The sequence below is a fragment of the Alligator sinensis genome, unplaced genomic scaffold, assembly GCF_000455745.1.
Source record: "Alligator sinensis unplaced genomic scaffold, ASM45574v1 scaffold863_1, whole genome shotgun sequence".
Taxonomy (NCBI): domain Eukaryota; kingdom Metazoa; phylum Chordata; order Crocodylia; family Alligatoridae; genus Alligator; species Alligator sinensis.
The window spans coordinates 155718-180490 of record NW_005843063.1 but is presented as its reverse complement, the minus strand read 5'-3'; the positions used below and the strand labels follow the sequence as shown (position 1 = coordinate 180490).

Sequence of the window (24773 nt, the reverse complement as noted above, 5' to 3'; positions counted from 1 at the left end):
GCAGTGCTATGTTGGCTAGCACTATGGAAGAAAGAGACTTGGGGGTCATCATTGACCACAAGATGAACATGAGCCTGCAATGCGATGCGGCGGCTAGTAAAGCGACCAAAGTGCTGGCTTGCATCCATAGATGCTTCTCAAGCAAATCCCGGGACGTCATCCTCCCCCTGTACTCGGCCTTAGTGAGGCCGCAGCTGGAGTACTGTGTCCAGTTTTGGGCTCCACAATTCAAAAAGGATGTGGAGAAGCTTGAGAGAGTCCAGAGAAGAGCCACGCGCATGATCAGAGGTCAGGGAAGCAGACCCTACGATGACAGGCTGAGAGCCCTGGGGCTCTTTAGCCTGAAAAAGCGCAGGCTCAGGGGTGATCTGATGGCCACCTACAAGTTTATCAAGGGTGACCACCAGCATCTGGGGGAACGTTTGTTCACCAGAGCGCCCCAAGGGATGACGAGGTCGAATGGTCACAAACTACTTCAAGATCGTTTCAGGCTGGACATAAGAAAGAGTTTCTTTACTGTCCGAGCCCCCAAGGTCTGGAACAGCCTGCCACCGGAGGTGGTTCAAGCGCCTTCATTGAACACCTTCAAGATGAAACTGGATGCTTATCTTGCTGGGATCTTATGACCCCAGCTGACTTGCTGCCCTTTGGGCAGGGGGCTGGACTCGATGATCTTCCGAGGTCCCTTCCAGCCCTGATGTCTATGAAATCTATGAAATAAATGGAAGCAATTTTTGCCATCTTTTGTAAATCTGTTTCATGAATATAGAACCTCTGTGTGAGGAAGGCTTCCAGATGTTTCTGGTTTCTAGATGTTTATCCCCCTGTAGAGCAGGTACAAGTGACCCTGAGGCTGTGGCAATTGGGATTCGTTTCCTATATTGAAAAGTTGTGTTCTTTGAGCTCTGTTTCCAAGGGCCTTTCCTCTAGCTGTACAACTTAGATTTAAAACCTGTAGTATACTCCTACTGCCTAGATCAGGGGTTGGCAACCTACAGCTTACGGGCCAGATCCAGCCTGCAAAGGTTTGATCTGGCCTGCAACTGCGATCAGCCACGAGGAGATTGATGGCATGCTGTGAGTGGGGTGCCAGAATGAAGCCCCCACAACCCCACCGCTGCAGTCACCATTTTTTTTTTGGCTGATGAATCCACCACTGTCTATTGTCAGACGAAGCAGGGAGACTGCAAGGGAAGCGTTTGGGTCGAGCCACAATTACCTCAGCCTGCTTCTTGTGAAATATTTGCCTATCATCTAGAGTAGTGGGGGAAAACTTTCTTGGCTGGGGTGCCTCAATTAGGCCTCGCACCCTCCCCAAGGGCCACTCCAATCCCTTTCCCCTGAACAATCTGCTGCTCTGTTTTGTTTCGTGCCTTGTGCTCCCTGCTTGATCTGATGCTCTGTTTCTGCTTTCTGCCGTATCTGCCTGCCTGCCTCCCCAGTCTGCTGTGTTTCGCATGCAGAGGATGCCTCTGCCACTTTTGGCCTCTGCGCTGTGGGTTAGGCACCCTTAATGTAGAGGAAGATGCTGATCATACCTAGTATTTTGGTGGTTAAAATGTACCTATTCCCATGCTTGGTGGGATATGCAACCAGAAAAGTGACTTCTATAGCTATAGGGATGAAGAGCTTGTATCTTCATTAAACTCAGTAGTGCTGCATTCATGCACCCTTTGGGTCCCTCCCAGGGAATGTCCATTGTTCTGGGGACTGAGAGTTTTCCAGATATCCCTTGCAAACCAATAACTGGGTCTCCAGACCTAAACTCTTGCTGCATGAGCCTGTTTACAAAAGACTTGGTGTATAGGGTGAGTATAAACATGACCATGCATAGCTGTAACTAGGAATCAAAATTTAGACCCAGCAAAATAATTGAGCTAATTTTAGCATAATTTTATTTCAGGGTTAAGTGTTTTGTTTTCCACTGAGTATTGGTGAAAAGAAAATGGAAGGAAAAGAATAGAGTTGATGATTATTACTTTTCAGTTTATTCAAAGAATGTATATTTTATTTCTTATAGAAGCCTGAGTGCCATTTCCCACTTAATAGTCTCAGTCCCTATCAATGTCATGTGCCTACAAGAAGTACTTAAAATAATTGCAAGTGTTGCAGGCCCCACAGTACATTAGGATAGAAGCTGAGGTTACTCACACATTTCTGCCTTTGGGAAAGGGAGATAAAATGCAGACCATTGTTTGCTGGGAAAGCAAAATAAGTAGGCAGGTCTTACTATATATAAAGGCAAGCACAATTTCTGTCCCAGAGGAATCAAAGGAGGATAAAAGATTTCTGCGTGTTACAGGTTTCCAACATAACTGCCCAGGCAGGAGGAACATGGAGCCATTGATTTTTATTCATATCCATAGCACTGCCACCATAGATTTCAGTGGGAAGATGGCCATGCTTATCAATAATATCTGGCTTCTTTTGTGTTAATACTTCACAAAAAGGATACCTGTGCTTTTCTGCTGTCTTTGTCTTTTAATCCACGCAAGATGTATTACAGAGTGGCATGCTCTTCTGCTGTATGCTTGAGGGGGTATGTGAGGTAAGAAACCCATTGGTTGCAGATCTGTATACCTGCCATTATGTACTTTGGTAATTATCTCCATGAAGTTACAGAGTAACATTATATACTTACAATCTCTCTACTGTGCCTGAGAGAGTTGTACAATTGGAGGATATGCCACACATAATTACAGGCTTGGTACAGGAAATAGTTCAGAAAGCCTTCGAACAGTGATTTCCTAAGAAGCCTCTCTTTTAAAGTGTGCCACACAGCAGTTTTACACTTAAATACATGAATCGGCAAGAATAAGAAGGGCTCTTTTTAAAAGGAGCAGGTGTTTTGGATCTTTAATTTTTCAGTTATGCTGTGACACCCAAAGCATCATCCCTTTATTTTTTGTTCTAGTGGTTGTTGAAAGGGGAAGTACATTTTTATATTGTCTTGAGTTAGAGTGAACTGACAGAGGTTGGTAGCTTACTCTTGTGCCTGCCGTTTGTAACTGATTAAAATGCCTTTCATTTTAAGGAGCATGGATTAACATCAGTTCCTGTTGACTTGTATGCATCCTACCCCGAGGCTGTCTACGCTGGGAAATTGAATCAGGACAGTAGAGCTGTGTGTTTTGAAAGTGTTTTAAGGTTCTCTGTGTTGTTTTGCATGTAGTGTTGAGCTGAACGATTGTGGCATAAGTCAAGAGACATGTATAATAGAACTAGTGGCCTCCTACCCAGTCCTGAGTGAAGTCTGGCTCCTACCATGTACTTCTGGTCATGGAGCACAAGTCAGGAGGTGAGGTGCCCATATCCGTAAGTCAGGTGGATTGAGAGGTTCTTGTAGTGATAGACTTCTGCGGTATAGGCAAGGCTTATTTGTCAGATATACTAAACCCTCCCTGGGGTCTTACAACTAAGATACAAATACAGAATGTCCCTTCAAGGTGTGCAGGAAATGTTGAGAGATGGGAGAGGTATCTCTGGACTCTCCTGTCCAGCTATCCACTCTGTCTCCTGACAGAAAGGGGCCTTCTGCAGCAAAGCATTCCATGGACTCGGTAAGGGAGACCAGGTCTTTGGGAGCTGGCCCCACTCCTGTTTTCCTGAAGACCAGAGATGAAGGGAAGCATTGGTTTAGAGGGAGTGAATGATTTTGAGCTCAGGAATGGTCTGTTCTAGTCATTGGTGTAACCAGTAGCCTGCTACAATTAGCATGTCTTTCTCCGAGCCATGCAACAGCTAGCGTCTTAAATCTGTATAAGCATTCTTTTTATTGTCCTTTTTTGTATTTTGTTCTTTCCAGACAAGGTTGTGTGGTTGCAGTGCCCCGATCTCCTGTAGTCCTTGTGTGGGGGAGACTTCCTAGAGACTTCCAAAGGATGTTTTCTCCAAGTAAGGACTAGAGGATTTGACTGGCGGAGCAGTATTTCCAGCCTGGGATGCCCACCTGTACTTACACATGCCATCTCCCTTAGGCAGGGACTCCAGCAGTCAGCTGGTTTTGGATAGAGCAGCCTGGCTGCCGCTCTGTCACGCTTTCCTGGGTAGAGCTGGTGACAATAAGAGGGATTGCAACGGACGCTCCTTTGAATCGAACAATTTCCAAATAAGTCTTCAATGGGGGTTACCTCTAGGAACAATGTAATGGATTTATCCAGCACACGGACGTTAGATTATGTGTAGAAATGACAGCTGAACACACGGTGCTTTCAACAGCAATCCAAAGTGCATTCTGAGGAAGAAGGGCACCTTGCTAACATCAGGATAGAGGAAGACGCCCAGGGTTGTCTGTCACTTCACAAAAACATGTGCCTTTGCCAAAAAGATCTTGTTTTCTTTCATCTGCAATAATAAGTGGGAGAAGGGGTCAAGTAGTTCTGCGATTGGCTGAAAATGTACAGTCCCTTTTTGCATGTAATGGTGCAGTCTCCATGTTGCCACAGTAACAAAGGGGTCATTTTCAACTGTATTAAGTGCCTAATCCTCAGCTCAAGGTTGATTTGATACCTATGTCTCTTGGAAAGTTTTTTTTTTGTATAAAACAAAGTACTAGCAGGAAAATAAAACTGAATTAATACAACAATCTTGCTTTCTTTGTGGATGTTAATGCTCTGGTTACAGTGAGATGCCTAACCAGCTCTCAGTTCCCTCGCATGGGAGTCAGGATAGTCTCTTCTGTGGTCAGTACAATGGGCCCCAAATCCCAAAAGAGGCATTTCAGTTTGGCCTTTTTTCTGTGGTACTTTTCTTTCTCCTCTCAGCATAGTATCTGGATACTTCACAGTCTACAATGCAAGTATGCTCCCAATGTCTCTGTGAGGCAAGGACGTCTGTACAACCGGGGACCTGAGAGGAGTTGCTCGTTTGGGGTCCACTCGACCACCTTTAATGATGAGCTTGATTTTCACTGGCCCAGGCTTTGCTAGCTCTTTCATTTAATTGTTTACAGCATTCTTTTGAACCAAAAAATTTGTTAGGGGACAACCCAGGCTTTGTTGCTGCTGTTCTGTAATTTAACTGAGCTTGGTAGGGCTTGTTCTGACAGCCTTTCTCAGGAGGTGCTGACTTTTTATTCTGTTTTCTACCAAACAATTGGCTTGAAGAGCAAAGGGAATTTGAAATACTAATCCACACCTTGTTGCAAAGTGCTTAAGCTCGTACCTACTTAACTCTTGTCCCATGTCTGATGTATCTCTATCTGGAATGGGTTTCCCTCACTTTAAGGGGGTTTTGTATATGCAAATTCACTCATGCAATGACCATTTTTACACCCAAAATTTGTTATATGCGAGGTAAGTCTGTAGTGGGAGGGGTGCGGCACAGCCCAGTAGGCAGGGAGCAAAGTGGAGGGAGCCGTAAGTGGGGGGGCTGTGCACTGGGGGGCTGCGCCAGGCTCTTCCCAAGATTGTTGGGGGGCATGACCCCGGATCTGCGCGTGGGATGTGAGCAGATTGCTGCTGTGAGCTGGGCCTAGTGGCATCAACATCTCTTCCCAGTGCTCAGGGCGGGTGGTAGCAGTGCTGGGAAGGCAGGTTAGGGGGGCTATGGTGAATTTTGGGGTGGCTGCAGCCCCCTTCCCAGCACTGCCATCACCTGCCCTGAGTGCTAGGAAGAACCTGGTGCTGCCACTGGCTCCAGCCTGCAGCAGCAGCCTTCTTTGCCCCCCTGCACATCTGGGGGTGCATGTAGCTGCAAGAGCCGTACTCCCACACCCTCTGGCCTGCACCCACTGTCAGGCTGACGAAAGGTGTTTGTACCCGAAGGCTTATAATTTCCAACTATTTCAGTTGATCTAATAAAAGAGATCAGATTTATCCAAAGAACATTGTCTGCCTATATCCTTAGATCAACATGACTACAACCTATACCTTCGAATCAGCTATTAACATATGGTCAGGAGGCAGCCTTGTTGCGTCTTTGCTGGTATGCATTGTTTGCAAGTGCAGAAAGGAGCACCATTTAAACCATTAGAGGCCAACCTTATAGGTAGGAGTGCCACAAATTAAGCTCTGGGCCCTCCCTATGTGTCACTCCAGTCCTCTGCCCAATCTGCTGCTCTGCCCTGTGCTCCCTTCCTGTTCTGCTTTTCTTTCTTCTTTCTGCTTCCTGCCCTATCTGCCACTGTGTTCCCTGCTCCACCTCCGATCTGCCTGGTGTCACATGCAGAGGTTGCCCATGGCACTTGTGGCATGTGCTGCAGGTTGGTCATTTCTGGTTTAAGCCTTCTCCAATTGATCAGTGTTTCTGCGGTCTCAAGAGGCACATAACTGCTCCATGCTTCTTACTTGGTGTACATTCTGTTTTATCCAGTATGGGCACATCCAGACGAGTGCGCACGTGCCTCTTGCCCCAGCTCAAACCCCTTTGAGGTGGGGCAAGAGGCATGTGTGGGAACAAAAAAAATGTTCCCTGCAGGGAGAAAATTAGACCCCTGGATATCCAGGCACAGCAGGGCAGAGGCAGGACACGGTGTGGCATGTGGGGACTCTGCACCACACCTAGCTGGGTCCTGCTGGCCCTGGGGCCCCTCTGTTGCCTGGCCATGCCAGGCTCTTGGTGGCAGGACCTGGTGCGGCATGACCCATCTGGGCGTGGTGTGCGCACCGGGTCCTGCTGCCATGGGAACGGTCCAGCCAGGTGGCAGAGGGGCCCCAAGGGTGGCAAGACCTGACTGGGCCTGGTGTGCAGTCCCTGCATGCTGCACTGAGTCCTGCCACCATGGCCCAGCCCAGCTGGGTGGCAGAGGTGCCCCAGGACCCAGTCGGGCCTGGCATGCAGTCCCCGTGTCCTGCTCTGGGTCCTGTCACTGTGGCCCGGCGCTGCCGGGTGGTAGAGAGGTCCCAGGTCCCGGCGTGCGGTCCCTATGTGTCATGCTGGGTCCTGTTGCCATGGCTCAGAGCGCCCCACTCACTGCTGCTGCTAAAGGTAAGTTATGAGCCCTGGACAGAGGGCTGTGGCCCTCCAGGGGGAGCTGGGACCCTGGGGTGGGGGGCGGCTGTGGCCACATCCCCCCCATCATACACCCATCATGCGTATATGAAAAGCAAAAGTACACATCAACACATATAGGTATTTAGAAGTTATTTTATCATGATGATAGAGACACTGGTAGGCTTCCGCATTGCGTTAACGTAAATATACCAATAAAGCATTGCCCAACTGCTCACTCGCACTCTCTCTCTAGATATGTGTGTGTGTGTGTGTGTATAGAGTAGTCTTTTGTTTTAATTATGGAAAAACATGGATTTTGGGGTATTTTTAAAAATGGATTTGGGATGCTGCTGCAGTAGTTTGGCTGGCACAAAGGGGAGGGTCCCCAGGTACCAAGTGGCCGGGCCCCAGAAGCTCCTGAGAGCAAGTAGCCCTGAGCTGCTTGCCAGGGCAGCTTTTGTACAGAGGGTCCAGGGCAGGGCAGCTTTTTATACTGCTGGGGACAGCACAGGTGCTGGCCCTGGGCTCTAGCTCCCCCTGGCTGCAGATCTGGGAAGAGCCAAGCAGGGTTATTTTGCCCGAAGTGGCACAATTTGCTCCACAGCAAAGTGCATGTCCTAGCACGTGTGCCGAAGCAAAAAGCCCCGGCTCAAATTTGCACCGCTTCTATTTGAGCTACTGCAAATGCATGTGCTTCCATGTGTGGATGCACCCTATGATTTCAGTAATCACTTAGAACTGGGGAAGCTTGCTTTATTCAGTGCATGAATTTGAAGTAGTTGGCATGGTGCAACATGTGTCTCTGTATAATATATAACCAGTTCCTATGGCTTATGCCAGAGTTTCTTAAAGTTACAGGTCCCTGCCTTCCCATCATAACTAAGTTCAGCCTTGTGTGTCTAGTCATGTAAGCACCTTTTCTTCCTTTTCTATAAAGCAGTTTTTACAGGGAGCTCCCTGCTGATTAACAGTCTAGAAAAGATAGTGTACAATAACCAATACTTAGCACTGGTCTAAAGAGAGATGTCCAGGTTCAGCCCTTCATCATGCCTAGTATCTTGCTATTGAACTACCCCAGTAAGCAGATCTATGCACTGCTGGTAGGGGCCCAGTGCACATGAAAGCAAACCAGTTGAAGGATATCCCCACACATGCGCAGATATGAACCTTGGCATCAGGAGCGGGGATTCCCCAAGACTGCTGCTTTTAGCTTCTGAGCCTACTTGCTGGAATTGAAGTTGTCAGCTGGTTAAGCAAAAGTGTAGGTAGAGTCCAGGCAGTATGTGCTGGTGCTTTCCACAGGAGAAGGGGAGAGGTTGCTGTGTTTCACCTGAGGCTCTGGTGTCTTGCATCTTCTGATCAAGTGGGAAGGCCCTTGGGCAAGTAGGCTGCTGGTGTGAGGAAGGAGGAACAGACTAACATTCCCTGCAGCTGATGCTGTAGAGGCTCTTGCTATCAGCAATCTTGGCTTTGCACAGCTGCATTTTCCCACTCCCTTCCTCCCACCTTAGCCTTTCGGACTCCATGCCTATTGGGTTGTGCCACGTTCACTTTTGAGTGTGTTTATAAAGAAGAGTCATTAAAGGTTAACCTGCTCTTCTCAGTCAAGGCAGCTCCTTCTGCTAAATCCATCTCTCTTGCTATGGCTGGCCTGAATGTTTCCTTTGCCTTCTTTGTCTCAATAGTGGCCATTTGCGAGGTGGTCAGACAGATTTCCAAGAGATTTATACCTCTTGGAGTGTATCGCTGTCTTGCTGAAGAACTGGCCAGCTCATTACAGTTGTGCACTTGCTGCCTTGAACTGAGGATGCTGGTGGAGCTTGGTCCATGGGGTGGTGGATTTGGCCCTGATGTGACACTAACCCTCCTCTTCCTTCTCTTTTTGGTTCATGGTTTCTCTTTTGGTGGGGCTTCTGGAAATCCCATGGTCTCTCTCCAAGAATTCCTGATCATGGAGTCTTCCTTCATGGCTACCACTGTGAAAATTTTGGCTCAGTTTGCAGGCATGGAGGCAGGTAGGATTTTCACCAAGCTTCTCTGGTCCTGGGAGCTGACAGATTTGCACCTCATTCAGAATCTGATGGCTTTTGACTGCAGTTCCTCCATCCAGACCTCTTTGTCCCAAGGCATCTATGTGGAAGGCGGGTGCTCTTTCTTTTTCCACCTTGTGGCACTCAAGTTCCAGCACAACCATGTGCTGTACAGAGTCCCCGTTGTGGCCCTGCTGGTGACTGTTCTGGCTTACACAGGTGAGTGTCTTCCTAGATTATTCCATAACACTTATGTATAGACTAGACTGGAAACAGCCTCATTCAGCTGCAGTGATGAGTCACCTGGTCATCTCGAGAGCCTTGAGTTTAACTATGTTTAGCTGAACAGCTAAGTTTGCTTCATCATTGGTCTTTTCAGCTAGTTTGCTCACATGGCAACATTACCACCCAATTAGCCACAATTAAATGTTTTTATTCAAGAGTGTCTTAGGTGGGCTGTTCTATGTGAAAACTGGCATTGCTGGAACACCAGAAATCTCTGTGGAAGGCACTGTCCAGTATGCATATGAGAAGCTCCCTGCAGTCTAGAAGAACAGAGTGCAACACTTAATAAAATGTGTATTCATCTATCATATTCTTCTATAACACCTAACTCCTGTAGTCTCTGAGCATCCTATTGGCACTGCCACTTTGAGGTGGGTCAGTACTAATTATGTCCATTTTAGAGAGAGAGAACTGAGGCACAAAACTTAAGTGACTTGTCCCAGAATGTCAAAGGAGGATACAATTTGGTGATCAATCCCACAGGAAATCTGGGCTGGAGCAGAGAATTGAATCTGGGGCCTTCTGTCTTAACACGGGATGCTCCATTCCCTCTGAGCTTCGCAGCTTTTCACAAAGAACCCCAGCCCACAGCAAGAAGGGTTTGATTAGTGAAAGGTGGGAGCTGTTGGAGGAAGCCAAGCTAAGGTGAAGTTCACTTCAGTTTTTGCCTACTCAAAAAATGAGAGCTACTAGGAACGACCAGCTAAGCTTTTAAAGAAGACCCCAGCCACTATAGGACTTGCAAGTCAGGGTTTCACTGACCATCAGTTGTGGTATGGACAAGCAGCTGGAAAGCTAAAACAAATTTTAAGGTGCTACCAAACTTTAAGGTGGACTTGAGGTTATAATGATGATTTCTCCCCTATAATTTATTCATTTGCATATTCATTCAAATAGGAATGTTTTGAAAGCCAGGAAATTCAAATTTAAGCTTGCACTCAAAACAACAAGCCCTGGAAAGCACAACCACACTCAGTTAGGACCTCTCCCTTTTCCTTCCTCCTCTCCCTCCAGACGAGCTAACATTGTTCTTGCATTGCCATCACCTTGCATCCAAGACTGTCGCAGTCAGTTTCCTGAATGCCGTATGTCTCCAGGAAATATGGCATCCAGGACTTTGGAGATGCATCCACTTTTAAAACCAGGAGGGACTGCTGCAGTCTGACCATCTGGCCTCTGCCAGACCTCTCATCTAACTCTCTCCTCCACTCCCTTGGTACAGGCTGGAGGATTCCAGCATAGCCCGCTCTTCTGTGGGGGAAGAGTGCACCTTGTTAGAGACAGCATATGAGGGGCATCTACTATGTCCCTAGGGAAAGCTGTTCCAGCTGCTTTGAAAAAAGACAGCTCCTTATTTCTAACCTGATTGATCTAAGTTCAGCTGCCCGGTGCTGGCATTTCTTCTGCCATTCCTTGCTTGGTTAGGAAGTGGTCTTCTGGCAGAACTCTCCTCTCCATGTACACACTTGTGTATCAAGTCGCCCGTTCACACTCTGACCTGTTTAGGCCAATTACATTGTATGTGCTCTGTATGGGAACAAATAAAACACGCCCCACTAATATGAACACATGGTGCGCCCTCACTTTCCATTGCAAATGGCTCATGTTCTGCACTTCATCCCACAGTAAAACACATGGTTGTGGTTTAAGGTGTCTGCTGCTGCTAGGGTTCTCGAGTGGCCTGCTTTGCTGGTGGTGTAGCCCCATCTACCTTTGAGGCTGGGAGGGAGCTTGCATTTACTTGACATGGAGGTTATGTGGGGAGGTAGGACTGTGGGGTGGAGTTAGGTTGACCTAATTCTACCTCTGCAGAATGCTTTCAGAAAGGTCATTGAATGGGAGGCAAGAAGAGGTGCTTCCTTTCCAGGCCTACATAGAAACAGAACTTTCCTGATCCTACCTGCTGCTGAATGTCTTCTATTGCATGTTTTTAATCAACCTGAATGCAACTCTTTGTACTGTTCTTCCACAGCTGGGCTTTCCACAGGAGCCTTTTACAACCCTGCCCTCGCCACAGCTGTTACCTTTCACTGCTCTGGGAACACCTTGCAAGAGTACATCCAGGTTTACTGGCTTGGGCCCCTCACAGGTGAGTGAAGATGCTGTATGGACAGGAGCTATGGCTGCCTGGCTCTACTGGGTCACAGACTAGAGAATGGGGCTGACTTGGGTGGGGGGGAGAGACTCTCAGCATATTAGCAATGTTAGTGAGCTTGCATGGAAGGCAATAAAAAAAGGTGAGCAGAGAAACTGCTGTCTCCTTGTGGTAAGAAGCAAATCTTTAAGTTTTTATTGATTGTAGAGCCTGGCTGTTCTTGTTATTGGCAAGCTCGAGGGCAGAAGCTCATTGTCTTTCCCAGCTCTTCTCCATATCAACTTGGCCATAACTTTGCCATATCCCCAGTAGTCTACAGAAGTGCTGCCTATCAGACCTCAGATGAGGGGAGACATTTTTTGCTGGGCAAGGAGCAAATAAGACTAAAATAGTCGGGAGAGGTGACAGGGTTAGAAATGAGGTAGTGATTACTCCTCTGCATTATCATCAGTGGACATTGCCTGTTGATTCAGGAAGGCCGCGCTGCATCTGTTGCTTTCTGTTTGCAGGCTGCAGGTTAAAGAACCAGGAAGGGCACCAAATAGCACTGTTAAAAGGAAATTGGTACTATTTGACCATTCACGTACAAGCTGCACTGATTCAATGTGCTGGGGTGCATCTCTGTTAAAGCCATATTCTAGCTCAACTACGCACTATTGGCTGGGGCTTCCGATAGTTTTGGCTACCTTTTATTTCCCTCATTTTGGCAGTGCTATGGCATTTGGATGCAGGGTGCCATCAGGCCCCAGAAGAAGTACTAAGTGGAGTATGTTAGATGCTGGGAGTGGGAAGAAGAAATGGTTGAAATAAAATAGCAGTTAAAAGTTAGCAGCTTAATCTCCCTATTGTTGTTTTCAGGGATGCTTATAGCCCTGCTCCTGTTCCAGGGGAACATCCCAAGGCTCTTCCAGAAAAATCTGCTTTACAACCAGAGAAGCAAATACAAGACCCCCAAGGTGAAGGCAGTATCTGTGCCTGCAGCTGTGGTCAAACAGATAGGAGAAAGCAGCCAAGAAGAGCAGCAGCGAGCACGCCCAAGAGCTGAGTGACTGAGGTTATTTTTGCTGCCCCTGCCCATCTCCTGCCCCACTCACAGGTTGGGGAGAGGGCACCCAGGCTTTTCCTCTCCACTGCCTCAAAATGCATAGCCCCACGTGGCCACATGCTAGTGATTTGCTAGAAGTGGTCCTTGGTGGCTTAGCTGTGCTAGCTGGGAGGGAATGGGCAGTAGGTCATGCTGCCATCAAGGACACAGGCCTAGGCCTCTTGGACGTGGACAGCAGCAGTGTCTTGGGCACAGGCCCAGAGTACCACGCTCCATGAACAGAGCATTTCTTCTCCTCCATGCAGGTTCTCAGCTGCCAAATGCCTTGTCCTTGCTCCAGCCTGTGTGGACCAGCCCGTCTCCCCCATGTGGGCTGGGAGCCGGTGCCAACCTGCTCTTCCCTCCACTCCCCTCAGTGCACGCAGGCCTTCCCGCTGCTTGCCCTGTTCCTTAAGAACTAGTCTTGGCTGCTGGTGCCAGTCATCTCAGCACTGTGCCCACATGTGATGGCTCAGCCTTTGTGCACTCACTGCTAGTACCAGAAGCTTTAATGTTGGACTGGAAAGAAGAAAAAAAAATGGAGGGGGAAACTATTCAGTGGTAGAGGCTGAAGGATCCCCTGGACCTCATTCACCTTAGTAGTGCCTCACAAAAAGATCCTTCCCTCTCAGCCCAAGTGACAGTTTGGGGGCTGTTTACTAACCCGACCACCTCTGCTTGACCTGATGGAGCTGAAAAATAATCAGGCAAGATGAAATGGAATTAAGAAAACTACCACAGTCTGTCTTCTCCAGCAAACAGGGAGGGAAAGACTGCAGAAAGACCTGGATAGGTTGCAAGGGTGGACTAACAAAAACAGGATGCGTTTCAATACGGACAAGTGCAGGGTGCTGCAGTTGGGCAGCAGTAACCAGCAGCACACTTATAAGATGGAGAAACTCCCTTCTTGAGAGCACGGAGGCAGAAAGGGATTTGGAGTCATTATTGACTCCAAGATGAACATGGGCCGACAATGCGAGGTCACGGTTGGCAGGGCTAACAGGACCCTATCGTGCATCCACAGGTGCATCTCAAGTAGGGCCAAGGAGGTGATCCTCCCCCTCTACGCGACTGGTCAGGCCACAGCTGGAGTACTGTGTCCAGTTCTGGGCGCCCCACTTCAAGAGGGATGTGGACAACATTGAGAGGGTCCAGAGGAGGGCCACCCGCATGATCCGGGGACAGCAGGGCAGATGCTATGAGGAGAGGCTAAGGGACCTGAACCTGTTCAGCCTTCACAAGAGAAGGCTGAGGGGGGACCTTGTGACCATCTATAAACTCACTAGGGGGGACCAGAAGGTTTTGGGGGAGACCTTGTTTCCCCTAGTGTCCCCTGGGATAACAAGGAATAACGGCCACAAGTTGTTGGAGAGTAGGTTTAGATTAGACATCTGTAGGAACTACTTCACAGTCAGGGCGGCTAGGATCTGGAACCAACTTCCAAGGGAAGTGGTGCTGGCTCCTACGCTGGGGGTCTTTAAGAAGTGGCTCGATGCCTACCTGGCTGGGATCATTTGAGCCCAGTTTTCTTCCTGCCGAGGCAGGGGGGCGGACTTGAAGATGTACAAGGTCCCTTCCGACCCTACTTCTATGATTCTATGAAACAGATATCTCAGTGGCTTCCAAAGGAGGGAACCCACCCTGATGTTTGAGGGGATGCTCGAAGCCCTCAGCACCACGAAACTCCCACATCAGTCTGTATTGCTGGGGGCTGAAAGATGGCACTGGGCACTGAATAATGATGTGGGACCTACTGTCTTGTGCCCATTGCTTTTCTGTTCCTTTCTCCTGTTGCCTTGGCAAGGACCCCTGCCCAGGTAATGGTTACTTGCAAGACACATTAAATCCCAAGATGATATTTTTCAGAGGACTGTAAGGTATACACCATTTTTAATCAAAGATGTGTCTAACTCCCCCAGGTTGCTTTAAACACCAACTCCCCAACTAGCTGGTAAGTACAGAATGTCTCAAGTGCCGTTGAGATGATCAAGAACATCAATAAATTAATTCACAATGTGAAATAATGGACAGTGAAATGATTACACTGATCAGGAACTAGTCAGGTAAGGATCAGATAACAATTTAAAATGACTTCACAGAAAATGAAATTCTTTGCTAACACAGGGCAAGAGAACTCCTCAAAGAAAGAATTCAAAGATTCATAGATTTCAAAAGTAGGAGGAGCAACTATGATACTCCGTGTGATGCAAGAGGTCACATTAGGCCATAGAATTTCACCCATGTTTTTTTATCAAGCTCAATAATTTGGTGTTGAACGAGAAGAGATGTCTTTCTAATAGACAGTCAAGCTTGATTAAAAGGTTCCACATATGGATGACTCTGCCATTTCCTTGGTAAGTGTTTCCAGTGGCTTGTTACTCCCTCTGGCAAAAATTGGCACAATGGAATGACCATCATGAACTATGTAATAGTTACGTATTTTTTCAAAGTGAAAATTCTGATTTTTATCAAAACTCTTGTTCTAAGTTGCTAATATCTATAGGAATTGAGTCCAAAACTGCCCTCTTGGAAGCAAACATTTCACATTGTATAGCTGCTCATAAGCTTGTATTTTTCTATAAATTAGGGATAAATTGGTTTACTCATTGGCCTGTGGTCATTCCTCCTTTGACATTGTGTCAAAGAAAAACAAAAATCCAATCTTTGCTTATGTAACTTGGTATGTATTGGCAGCAGTTGGTCACTTGAGAAGAGAGGATGATATTATAATTTCTTGTAACCAGATTGCCACATTCGATTTATTAATGAATCACAGTTTGCAGTAAAACAGACTGTACCAAAATATCCACGGCTCCTTTGTGTCTGAGGCACGCTGAATTTGACAAGTTGTAAGACTAGTTCTTCTGTGTTGATTTCCCTTCTGACAAGAGATACTGAAAAAAACACTTAGCTCAACTAAGCCTCAAATGTAGCTGGATGTTGAGGTACATATGAGGTATGTGACTCACAAAAGATGTCTGCAGCAGCCTCTGTGCTGTGCCCAGGAGCCCTGAGGCAAAGCTGCTCCTTGTAGGCTGTTGGCTTAAACGGTATTTAAAGGTTTGCTTTTATGCAAATTGGCTTATAGGTATTGATATGTGTATTTAGAATGATTCAAGATGGGCAGCAGGGGTTAATTGATTTCTAAAGAGCTTGGGTCTCACACGCAAAGCGTCTCGCAGCCCTGGAGACAGACAGGCTGTCTAACACAGAAAGGCCAATGGATGGACACATAGCCTGAGAATTAAGGGGGTATGCCATAATACGAGATCACAGCCTTCAAGGCAGACAGGTTATCTAACACAACAAGGACACGGAGTCCAGAAAACAGTCTGGGAACTGGAAGCATATACCATACTGTCCCATAACACAAGATAAAGTGACACTAGCAACAAGGCCCCAGAGCAGGGGGGCCTGAGTCCTGGTTTTGGGGGAATAGACCAAATTAGGAGAAGGCCTGGAAAGACCAAATTACTGTGTGCATGTGATAAGCTATGTGGATGTGTGACCACAGAGACAACCAACCAGCGATAGCCATGGATGGAGTCATCAGGAGGGAAGGAGAATACAAAAGCAGAGACAGGGAGCAACCCTTTGTTACTCTCATATCCCTCCTTTTCATCCTCCACCTGGGTCCCTCCCCATCCCGCAGGAAGTGTCCCTGAGGCCACCATGGACAGAGGGCATATCACTAGCCTGTCTCATCCATCCCCCTGGGGGTGGGGGCTGGGCCTCCGCATCTCACCTCCAGGCTCAGAGAAAGCCTCAGAGCGGAGCCTGTGTCCTGGCCAGATGCACTTTGACTCTGATGACAGCCCTAGGCTTTGGTACATATATAGAATTGCTTGATTGTTTGTATTGCTTCTTTTCTGTTATCACTGTGTATCAATACATTTGCCTATTGTCAAATGGAAAGGTCGTGCTCGGTCTGAGGATGGAATAAGCCTCTGGGTCCTAAATCCAGAGTCAACATAGGCCACATCTCAAAAAGGAAGCAATGCAGCTGCCTAAGAGGCACTCAAGTGCATGCTAATAAGATCATCCAGGATGGAGAGCCTAGGAGTGGCACTGGACATGTGCTTAGCATTGTGAAAATGCAACTGCCTGGCCTCATTTTGGGAGTTAGTGGTTGCGCAGTGGGAGTGGGTGGATGAGGTGGGGCATGGAAGTGGCATAGTCGCTGTGGGAAGGGGGTGTGTAGCAGACTGCCACATCGGACATCTTTGCAACACTGAGTTTGAGGTATGGGTGTTGATGTGATTAGGGCTAACATGGACAGTCTTGTGTGCATGTGACTGATGCTATCTGGCATATTTTAAAATCGGAGTTAAAAACAGGCCCTCTTCCCCTCCTACAGGTGAACAAGGGGTCTGTTGTGCCAACAAACAGCAAGTCACATTTAGAAATTAAGTAACTTGTATCCCTTTTAAAACATTCTAGTTCTTGGATTCTGCATATGTCAGTATTCAGGTGTCTTTCGCTGAATATAAATGTATTGCCATGGCTTTATTCTGAGATGCTTATTGTTCCAGACCCCACCTAGCTACACATGTTACTTCAGCAGAGCTGAGAGTGAACTGAAGTCAGAATTTCATGAGCACTTGTGATATTTTTATGAATTGTTTTTCTTCCCAAATTGGAGGAGTGAGAGAGGGAGGGGTTGAAACATCAGTTTCTCATTGAATGAAAATTCTATTTAGAAATGTTGAAATATTTCATTCATTGATTGAAGCAATATTTTTGGTTGTTCTGAATAAAACCATTTCAATCCCACGAGTTCAACGCTGACATAGATTTCCCAGTGGTGCTCTTCAAGGGTTTGCTGCCTTGTTCTCTACTTGTCTGCCAGACTCCCGTGCCAGAACATATCTCCATATTATACAGTTATTATGCGAGTCCCATTGTGTAGCACAGAACTCAGTCTGTGGGTAGATCACAGTGCTGTATGGGTGTTGTCAGCTAGCCAAAGCGCCTAGCCCATGCAAGAAAGTGAAGGCATGAAACGTTCAAACTGCAGCTTCTGCGACTTAATGCAATACCATTGACAAATGCCACTTAACATTGAACAGACACGAAAGAAACTGTTTTGTTTATATTCTCACAAGGAAAATTGAAAAAAAAATTAGCAAAATCAAAATATTTCTGCAGAAGAGTTGGATTTTGCAGAAACGACATTTATTGGAAAATTCCTAACCAGCATTACCTTCACATACATTGTTAAAACATGTGATTTAACTTAGACAGGATGCACTTTCAGACACAATTCAAAGAGCTGGTTTTGACCTATAAAGCCTTAAACAGCCTGGCTCCTACATAATTATGGGACTACCTTTTCTCTTATGCTCTGTCTTAATCCCTAAAGTTAACCAAGAGCTACCTCTTGCAAATACCCCCTGTTGACTAAGTTTGCTTGGTGAAATCAGGTGGGAGGTTGTTCTCAGTAGGCACTCCTCAGCTCTGGGTCTCTATCCCCCTTGTGGCCCACTGGGTCCTGAGCCTGGCTGTCTTCTAGGAGCCTGGGCAGGCAATTAGCAAGCCAGACTAAGTTGGGATATTGTTTAGGTATCTGTCTTCAATGTTATCTGCTTATTGTAAGCTGCCCTGAACCTTTCTTGGGAAGGGTTGCATATAAATAGTTAAGCACATGCTAAAGTGTCTTGCTGGTTTGAGGCCAGCATGCTCATCACCTGGCAGGGTTGATCCCAAAGGATGGAATGAAGCCCTATGGGAAATGTACAAAACCAGATCAAAGGTCCTGTAACTTAGTCCCAGCTAGCATGGTATGCTACAGTGCAAGGGGATCTATAAGGGGAATGCATTTCTTTGGAGGGACAGGCCTGCAGTTCATGAATGAAATCTATCACTGAGAGGGGGAAAAAAAAAAAGTACAGCTATCAATGATACACCTTTTGGCAGAATTTCTGGATGGTATCATTTTTTTTTCATGCCAAGGGAAGCTCTTTAGGGGAAGAAAATATGTTGCTGGGCATGGGTGGTGGTGGCACTATCTGCAGAACTTAGCTGGTGCATACTGGGTGAATAAACAAACTAGTTGCTGATTATTCAGAGGCAAACACCTTCACCCACGATCACCAAGGTATGATTGTAGCTCAGTAACTTATTAGTTGTCCTGTCAAGTAGCTGTAGCACTGAACTAGAGTGGGGTCCATGCTCTTGCATTCAAGGGTTTTTTCAATGGACCAGACCTTGCTGCTATTTATTTTAGTTAACCCACTGAATGGAAACAAAAAAAGGGCACTGGAGAAAAAATAATTGAGATGTGGATAAATTTCATTTGTGAATTGGGGGCTCTAAACACTGAGGGATTTGCCTTTCTTGGAAGCAGGATCCATGCACACAATTGTGCCCCTACCCAATCTGAACCTATCATCACCCCTTTTATTCCAATCTTGAACAAAATGCCACGCACCGTGTTGAATCCAAGTACAATGTAAAAAAAATCTCTTCCGGTAATGGTCTCCAGTCATGGGCTATAGGATTGTAGTGTTATTTGTAAGTGGTATGAAGGCTGATGGGATACTATACTAAACCATATCTTAGTGGAAATCAGTGAAGTGCCTAGTTCAATTATATGTTTCTGATATGCAAGGACTGTGAAGCTTTATGGACTTGCCAGTGACTAGAGGACAGTGCATCAAACAAACTGATGCCCAGTGGTTATTGGGAAGGTGCCAGGACCTGTTCAAATCTGATTTCAATGTGTGCAATGCAGAGTCTGTTTAGGAAAAGTACAGCAGGGAAATCCTGTTCAGGTTTTTTATCCTTGTGGAAACACAAGTCCTCTACTGGGTAGCAAGCAGGGCCCCTTTGGACAGCTTTCAAAATCTCAGTAGATTGTATGGCTAAGCAAATCATCAGCCAAATGTTTCTGAACTACTTTGGTTTGGAAACTGAGCTGAAAGGCTTGAGGCTGGGCCTCCTCTTGAGATTTCCAGCACTTCCCCAGTTTTGGCTAAGTACTCTTTGGCTGCTTTTCTAGCAGCAGAAATACCTCATCCCAAAACTGGCAAGCATGGGAGCTAAGTTGAGAAAATCCCATGTTTTGAAAAGCCTATAGCAAAAAGGATCTTGAGGGTCGGATCATTTTTTGTTTTATCCAGACGAATTTGCCCAGCCCCATCTTCTGATGAAAGGAAGAGGGACATGAGTGCAGTGCAGAAAGCTTGCTGCACGGTTGTTGGCTTTTCTCTCTCTCTCAAGTTCTGTTTTTTTTGTTTTTTTTTTTAATAACTCTTCCTCTTTATATTTCTCTGGCAGAAAATGAGGGATATTTATAACTTTCAACTGTATTGTGGCCTGCGCATCAATATAGAATGTTTATTGGGACAGCTTGTAGTTTGTATTTTAACCTGCTATCTGGCATTTTCATATATCCGTGAAGCTGTATGGTGGAGTCACGTATCCTGAGCAAATGCACTTGTGCTAACTCAGTATCTAAAATCAACACCTGTCCACATGGTGAGCAAAAAGAATGCTGATTGTTTTTCAGGAACACGGTTCTTCATTTTTAAGATGCCTTATGGGGAGACGTCATGATGTAAAAAAGTAAATCTATTTGGGGTGATAAATATATTTTTTAAAGCATTAACAAGAAGCTGCTTTTTAAAGACCACACTGGAAAGGTTTTTCTCCTAAGTGAGATGTAATGTAGCTTGTGTGGAGCATCAGACAGGCAGGAGACTTTCCAAGTTATAAATCAAGTTAAAAAATGTAATAGCTTCATTTACACCTTGGAAAGTCCCCTGCCTGTCTACTGCATGGATTTGCACTGCCAGCTATAATTATTTTCAGTCCTCTACTGAGTAGGGATACCAGTAAAATGGCACCTGTCAGCTGGCTAAGGCATCCACTGTCTATATATTATGGTGACAACTTGTTTTAACATATGCATGTAGCAAATGTCTATCTCTTGGCTTATAACCATTTGCTGCCCTTTTCACAGGAGCTTGGGTATTTGGCATAAATCAGGATATTTAAAATTTCATCGAGCACTGGCTCATCTAAGAGGTGGTATCCTCATGGTTTTATACAGATTTAATCTCTGAGGATCTGATAGAGTTAAGTGTGTGCAGCCTCTAAGGTATACACAGTCATACCAGCATGATTGTTTCTATTGGTATTACCACAGGATGAATTTTTTCAACTCCTTATAAACAATACATTAGTTGAATAATGGTATTGTGAGCCTGTTTGTGAATTTGGGTTGAAGTCAATAAATTCAAGATGGGGTAACTTTTTAAGAAAATGGCAAAATAGCGAATCTGCCATTTTTAAAATGAAAGACTTTTGTTATAGAAGTGTGGGAATGTTTTTTTTCTTTATTGTTTTAAACAATATTTCTACGTGTTTCAAAAGGACATTTTTTTGTTGTTGAAGAAAGCAGTGGCGACTCGTAGGGGTTGCACAGGGGTGCATGTGGATCCCCTGAGAGCACTGGTGCATCCCCTGTCAGGCTGCGCTCCCTGTTTAAACAACGGGCAGGGGGGCAGGCGGGAGTGCCGGTGCCCCCTGAGTGCTGGCCAGGGAGCGGAGCTGCCAGCAAAAGCAGCTGTGCCACTTCCAGAAATGGCCACGGGACTTCTGGAAGCGGCATAGCCGCTTTTTGGTGAGTGAGATTGCCTGCATGGGGACCCCCGCCCCCTCGGTCAGTGAGATGGGCTGCTGGCCACCCCCCCACTCCGGTCACTGGGGGCGGGGGGGCCGCCCCCCCCCCCCCCCCCCCGACTCAAGGCACCAGTCACCCATGGAAGAAAGGCACCTAAATGAAAGAAAGCTGAAATAGCTGCCTATGCCTTTGGCTTGCTGATTCTTTGTCTGGTGGGCTGTGTGTGTGTTTGGGGTGCGTGCTTGGAGGAGCTGGAAGTATTGCCGGTGGAGTGATTCCTGCCTGGGCCTGACAGAAACCCTAATGAGGGGCCGGAGCCAGTCCAGGCCCAGCAGGGTATAAAAGGGGAGTCCCTGAGCAACCAAGGAGCCACCAAACAGGGGCTGCAAACAGGGTAAGCCGCCTGCAAGCAGTTCACAGGTCAGTTTGGCCCTCCCCACCCACCCTTTTGAGGGGAGAGCCTTTTAGTTTGATGTGAGGAAGCAGGAAACAAGGCACTTTTGGGGGCCAATGACCAGTAAACAGGCCAGCTCCTAGGCAAGCTTGTTATAGGGAAGGTGTGCTTGGAAGAAGAGCAATAAGAGAGAAGAAGCAGATTAAGAGACTCAGGGAAATAGCTGGGGGATGTTGCAATGCCAGAGCCACTGCCACTGCCTCTGCTTGCACCTGTGAGGTGTCTGTCCAGGCAGGACTGCTCACCATTGAGGCTTACACCCCAGTTCTGGTTTGGTGCAGTGGGGCCTGCGGCTTGCAGGTTCCTTCCAGTGACAGCCAGCCGGGGGGGGTGCCTGCAGTGTGAGCGGTGCCTCCTGGTGGTGTCTCTCAGGGAACTGGTAAGAGAGCTACTGGAGGGAGATGGTGAGGCCCCAAAGCATCCTCTGCCATGAGGAGTTCATCAATTCAATGCTGAAGGAGACCTCTGGGACTGTGGAGGAAGAGCTGCCGGAGGAAGAGCTGCCAGAGGCAGCACTACAGAAGCGAGGACATGGACTCCCAGGAGGGTGGAAGCTGGAAGCTTGTGACCTAGCAGCAAGCAGAAAGCTTCACTTCCACCTGCAGCAATTTGTCTGGAGAACAGATCCGTAGCCCTGGTAATACATGGTCCTGGCAACAGAAAGGGAGGAGCATGCTCCATTGGTGGAGGAAGACAGGCCAGGCCTCACCGAGGTGGGAAGGATTGAGACAACCACCGTGGTGGTAGTTGGAGACTCCCTTCCGTGGGTGCTGAGGGAGTTGGCTGATGAGATCACAGAGCCACTGGCCATCATCTTTAAAAACTCACGCCAATCAGGAGAGGCCCTGGATGTTTGGAAAAGGGCAAACATTAATGCCCATATTTAAGAAAGGGAAAAGAGGATTCAAGGAATGGATCCTCAGCCATGCCCGAGTCCCTGGAAAAATCATAGAGCACATCTTCAAGGAATCCATTTCTAGCACTTGGAGAAGAAGGTGATCAGGAACAGGCAGCATGGATTCACCAGGGGCAAGTCATGCCTGACCAGCCTGATTGCCTATGATGAGGTGACTGGCTCTGTGGAGGTGGGGAGACCAGTGGATGTGATGATATACCTTGATTTTAGCAAGGCTTTTGGTACTGTCTCCCACAACATTTTTGCAGGCAAGCAAAAGGAAGCACAGGCTGGATGAATGGACTGTAGAGTGGATAGAAAACTGGCTGAAGTATTGGGCTCAGAGGGTAGTAATCAATGGCTCAATGTGTAGTTGGCAGCTGGTATCATAGTGGAGTCCCCCAGGGGAAAGTCCTGGGACTGGTTTTGTTCAGTGTCTTCATCAACGACCTGAAAGATGGCTTAGAGTGCACCCTCAGCAAGTAAATTCCTCAAAGTGAATTTACAAAACACCTTTCACAGACAAGCTTATGAATTTCACTTCATCAACCTGCTGGATACAACAAATCATGGACTAAATATAGACATTGGATTTATGACACGTTATAACCTGCCTAACATCTGATACACCAGGTAGCCTCTATACTATTTACCAGATATATGTCTTATCACCAGGTCTACATTCCCCTTCCCATGCCATCTGTCTGTCACCCACTGACTGCCTCAGTTTGCATTTTCACTGACTGGCATCCTCACAGGCATACTGGCTTCTATGCTATTCCATCCAGGAAGAGCACAGATCAACTGCAGATGCTTCCTCAGCCTGATAATGGGTATTTGTACCTGAAAGCTTGCAAAGAAGAAATTTTCCAGCTGTTTTAGTTGATCTAATAAAAGATATCAAATTTACCCAAAGAACCTTGTCTGCCTATGTCCTTAGTTCAACACGGCTACAACCTATACCCTTCAGCAAGTTTGCAGATGACACCAAACTTGGGGAAGTAGTAGATATACTGGAGGTAGGGCTAGGTTCAGAGTGACTTGGACAAATTGGAGGATTGGGCCAAAAGAAATCTCATAAGGTTCAACAAGGACAAGTGCAAGGTCCTGCATTTAGGACAAAATAAACCCATGTTGGGGGCTGAAAAGTACCATGCTGGGGGTTCTGCAGAAAAGGACTTGGGGCTTAATATGAGCCAGCAGTGTGCCCTTGTTGCAAAGGAGGCTAATGGCATACTGGGCTGCATTGGTAGGTTTGTTTCCAGTAGGTCAAGGGAAGTGATTATTCCTTTCTATTCAACACTGTTGAGGCCACATCTGGAGCACTGTGTTCAGTTTTGGGCTCCCTGCTACTGAAAGGACGTAGACAAATTGGATAGGGTCCAGAGCAGGTGAGGGGGCTGGGGAACATGACTTATGGGGAAAGACTGAGGGAACTGGGCTTATTTAGCTTAGAGAAGGAGACTGAGAGGGGATTTAATAAGAGCCTTCAACTACCTGGAGGAGGGTTCGAAAGAGGTTGGAGCTAGATTGTTCCCACTGGTGGTAGATGACGGAACAAGGAGCAATGATCTCAAGTTGTAGCAATGGAAGCTTAGGTTAGATATTAGGAAGAATATTCTTACTAGGAAGTTAGCAAAGCACTGGAACAGGTTACCCAGAGAGGTTGTGGGAATCTCCATCCTTGGAGGTTTTTAAGACCCAGCTAGACAAAGCATTTGCTGGGAAGATCTAGTTGGAGATGGTCCTTCCTTGAGCAGGGGGCTGGACTAGATGACCTTCTGAGGTCCTTTCCAACACTAACTTTCTATGATTTTTAAAACGAGGGGGGAAAAAAGAGAAAGTTTTAAAGAAATTAAAATGAAAACAAAGCAGTTTGTTCTATGGCAAAGAAAAAATTTCAGGTGGGACCAAATTAATTTTTTTGTGTATTTTGCCAATAATTAAAAAGATCTACTTTGATTTAACCCAAAAAAATTTATCCCCTGGTATTTATTTATTTTTAGTTTGGCCAGAAAACTGAAAATCCATCATTCACTCCGATGCAATTGGTACGGGTTATTCTGATAAGGCAGGGACAGGCAATTATTTTGGGTGGAGGGCCGCTTACTGAGTTTTGGCAAGCCATCAAGGGCCATATTACAAGCAGCCAGGGGCAGATTAATATTTATTTTCTAAATTTTTAGGGGCCCTGTGGGTCGGATAGAACGGCCTGGAGGGCCACATCCGGCCTGTGGGCCATATTTTACTCGCCCTTGTGTTAAGGCATCTGACTTGGCCTGCATAGGTTAGATTAAGGCTCTATGTGGTGCTTTCATGCAGATGTGTGTTTAATTCACACTGAGCAGCATGCATGGGTCAGGATCACAGG

General features: G+C 46.6%; 1 protein-coding gene across 1 annotated transcript; it reads left to right on the top strand.

The window, feature by feature from the left end:
• The first annotated feature begins 8575 nt into the window (after positions 1 to 8575).
• On the top strand, positions 8576 to 12392 carry LOC102387399 (aquaporin-12-like). The gene is made up of 3 exons (XM_006037091.1): positions 8576 to 9182; positions 11221 to 11337; positions 12202 to 12392. Exons 1-3 carry the CDS (start codon positions 8576 to 8578, stop codon positions 12390 to 12392), a joined length of 915 nt encoding a protein of 304 aa, XP_006037153.1.
• Positions 12393 to 24773: the final 12381 nt, after the last annotated feature.

Bases quoted from the DNA above. Each gene is read 5' to 3' on its own strand.
- LOC102387399 (XM_006037091.1), top strand. From the start codon at position 8,576: ATGGCTGGCCTGAATGTTTCCTTTGCCTTCTTTGTCTCAATAGTGGCC. The intron at 9,183-11,220 runs GTGAGTGTCTTC...GTTCTTCCACAG, and splicing joins GACTGTTCTGGCTTACACAG to CTGGGCTTTCCACAGGAGCC. The intron at 11,338-12,201 runs GTGAGTGAAGAT...TGTTGTTTTCAG, and splicing joins CTGGCTTGGGCCCCTCACAG to GGATGCTTATAGCCCTGCTC.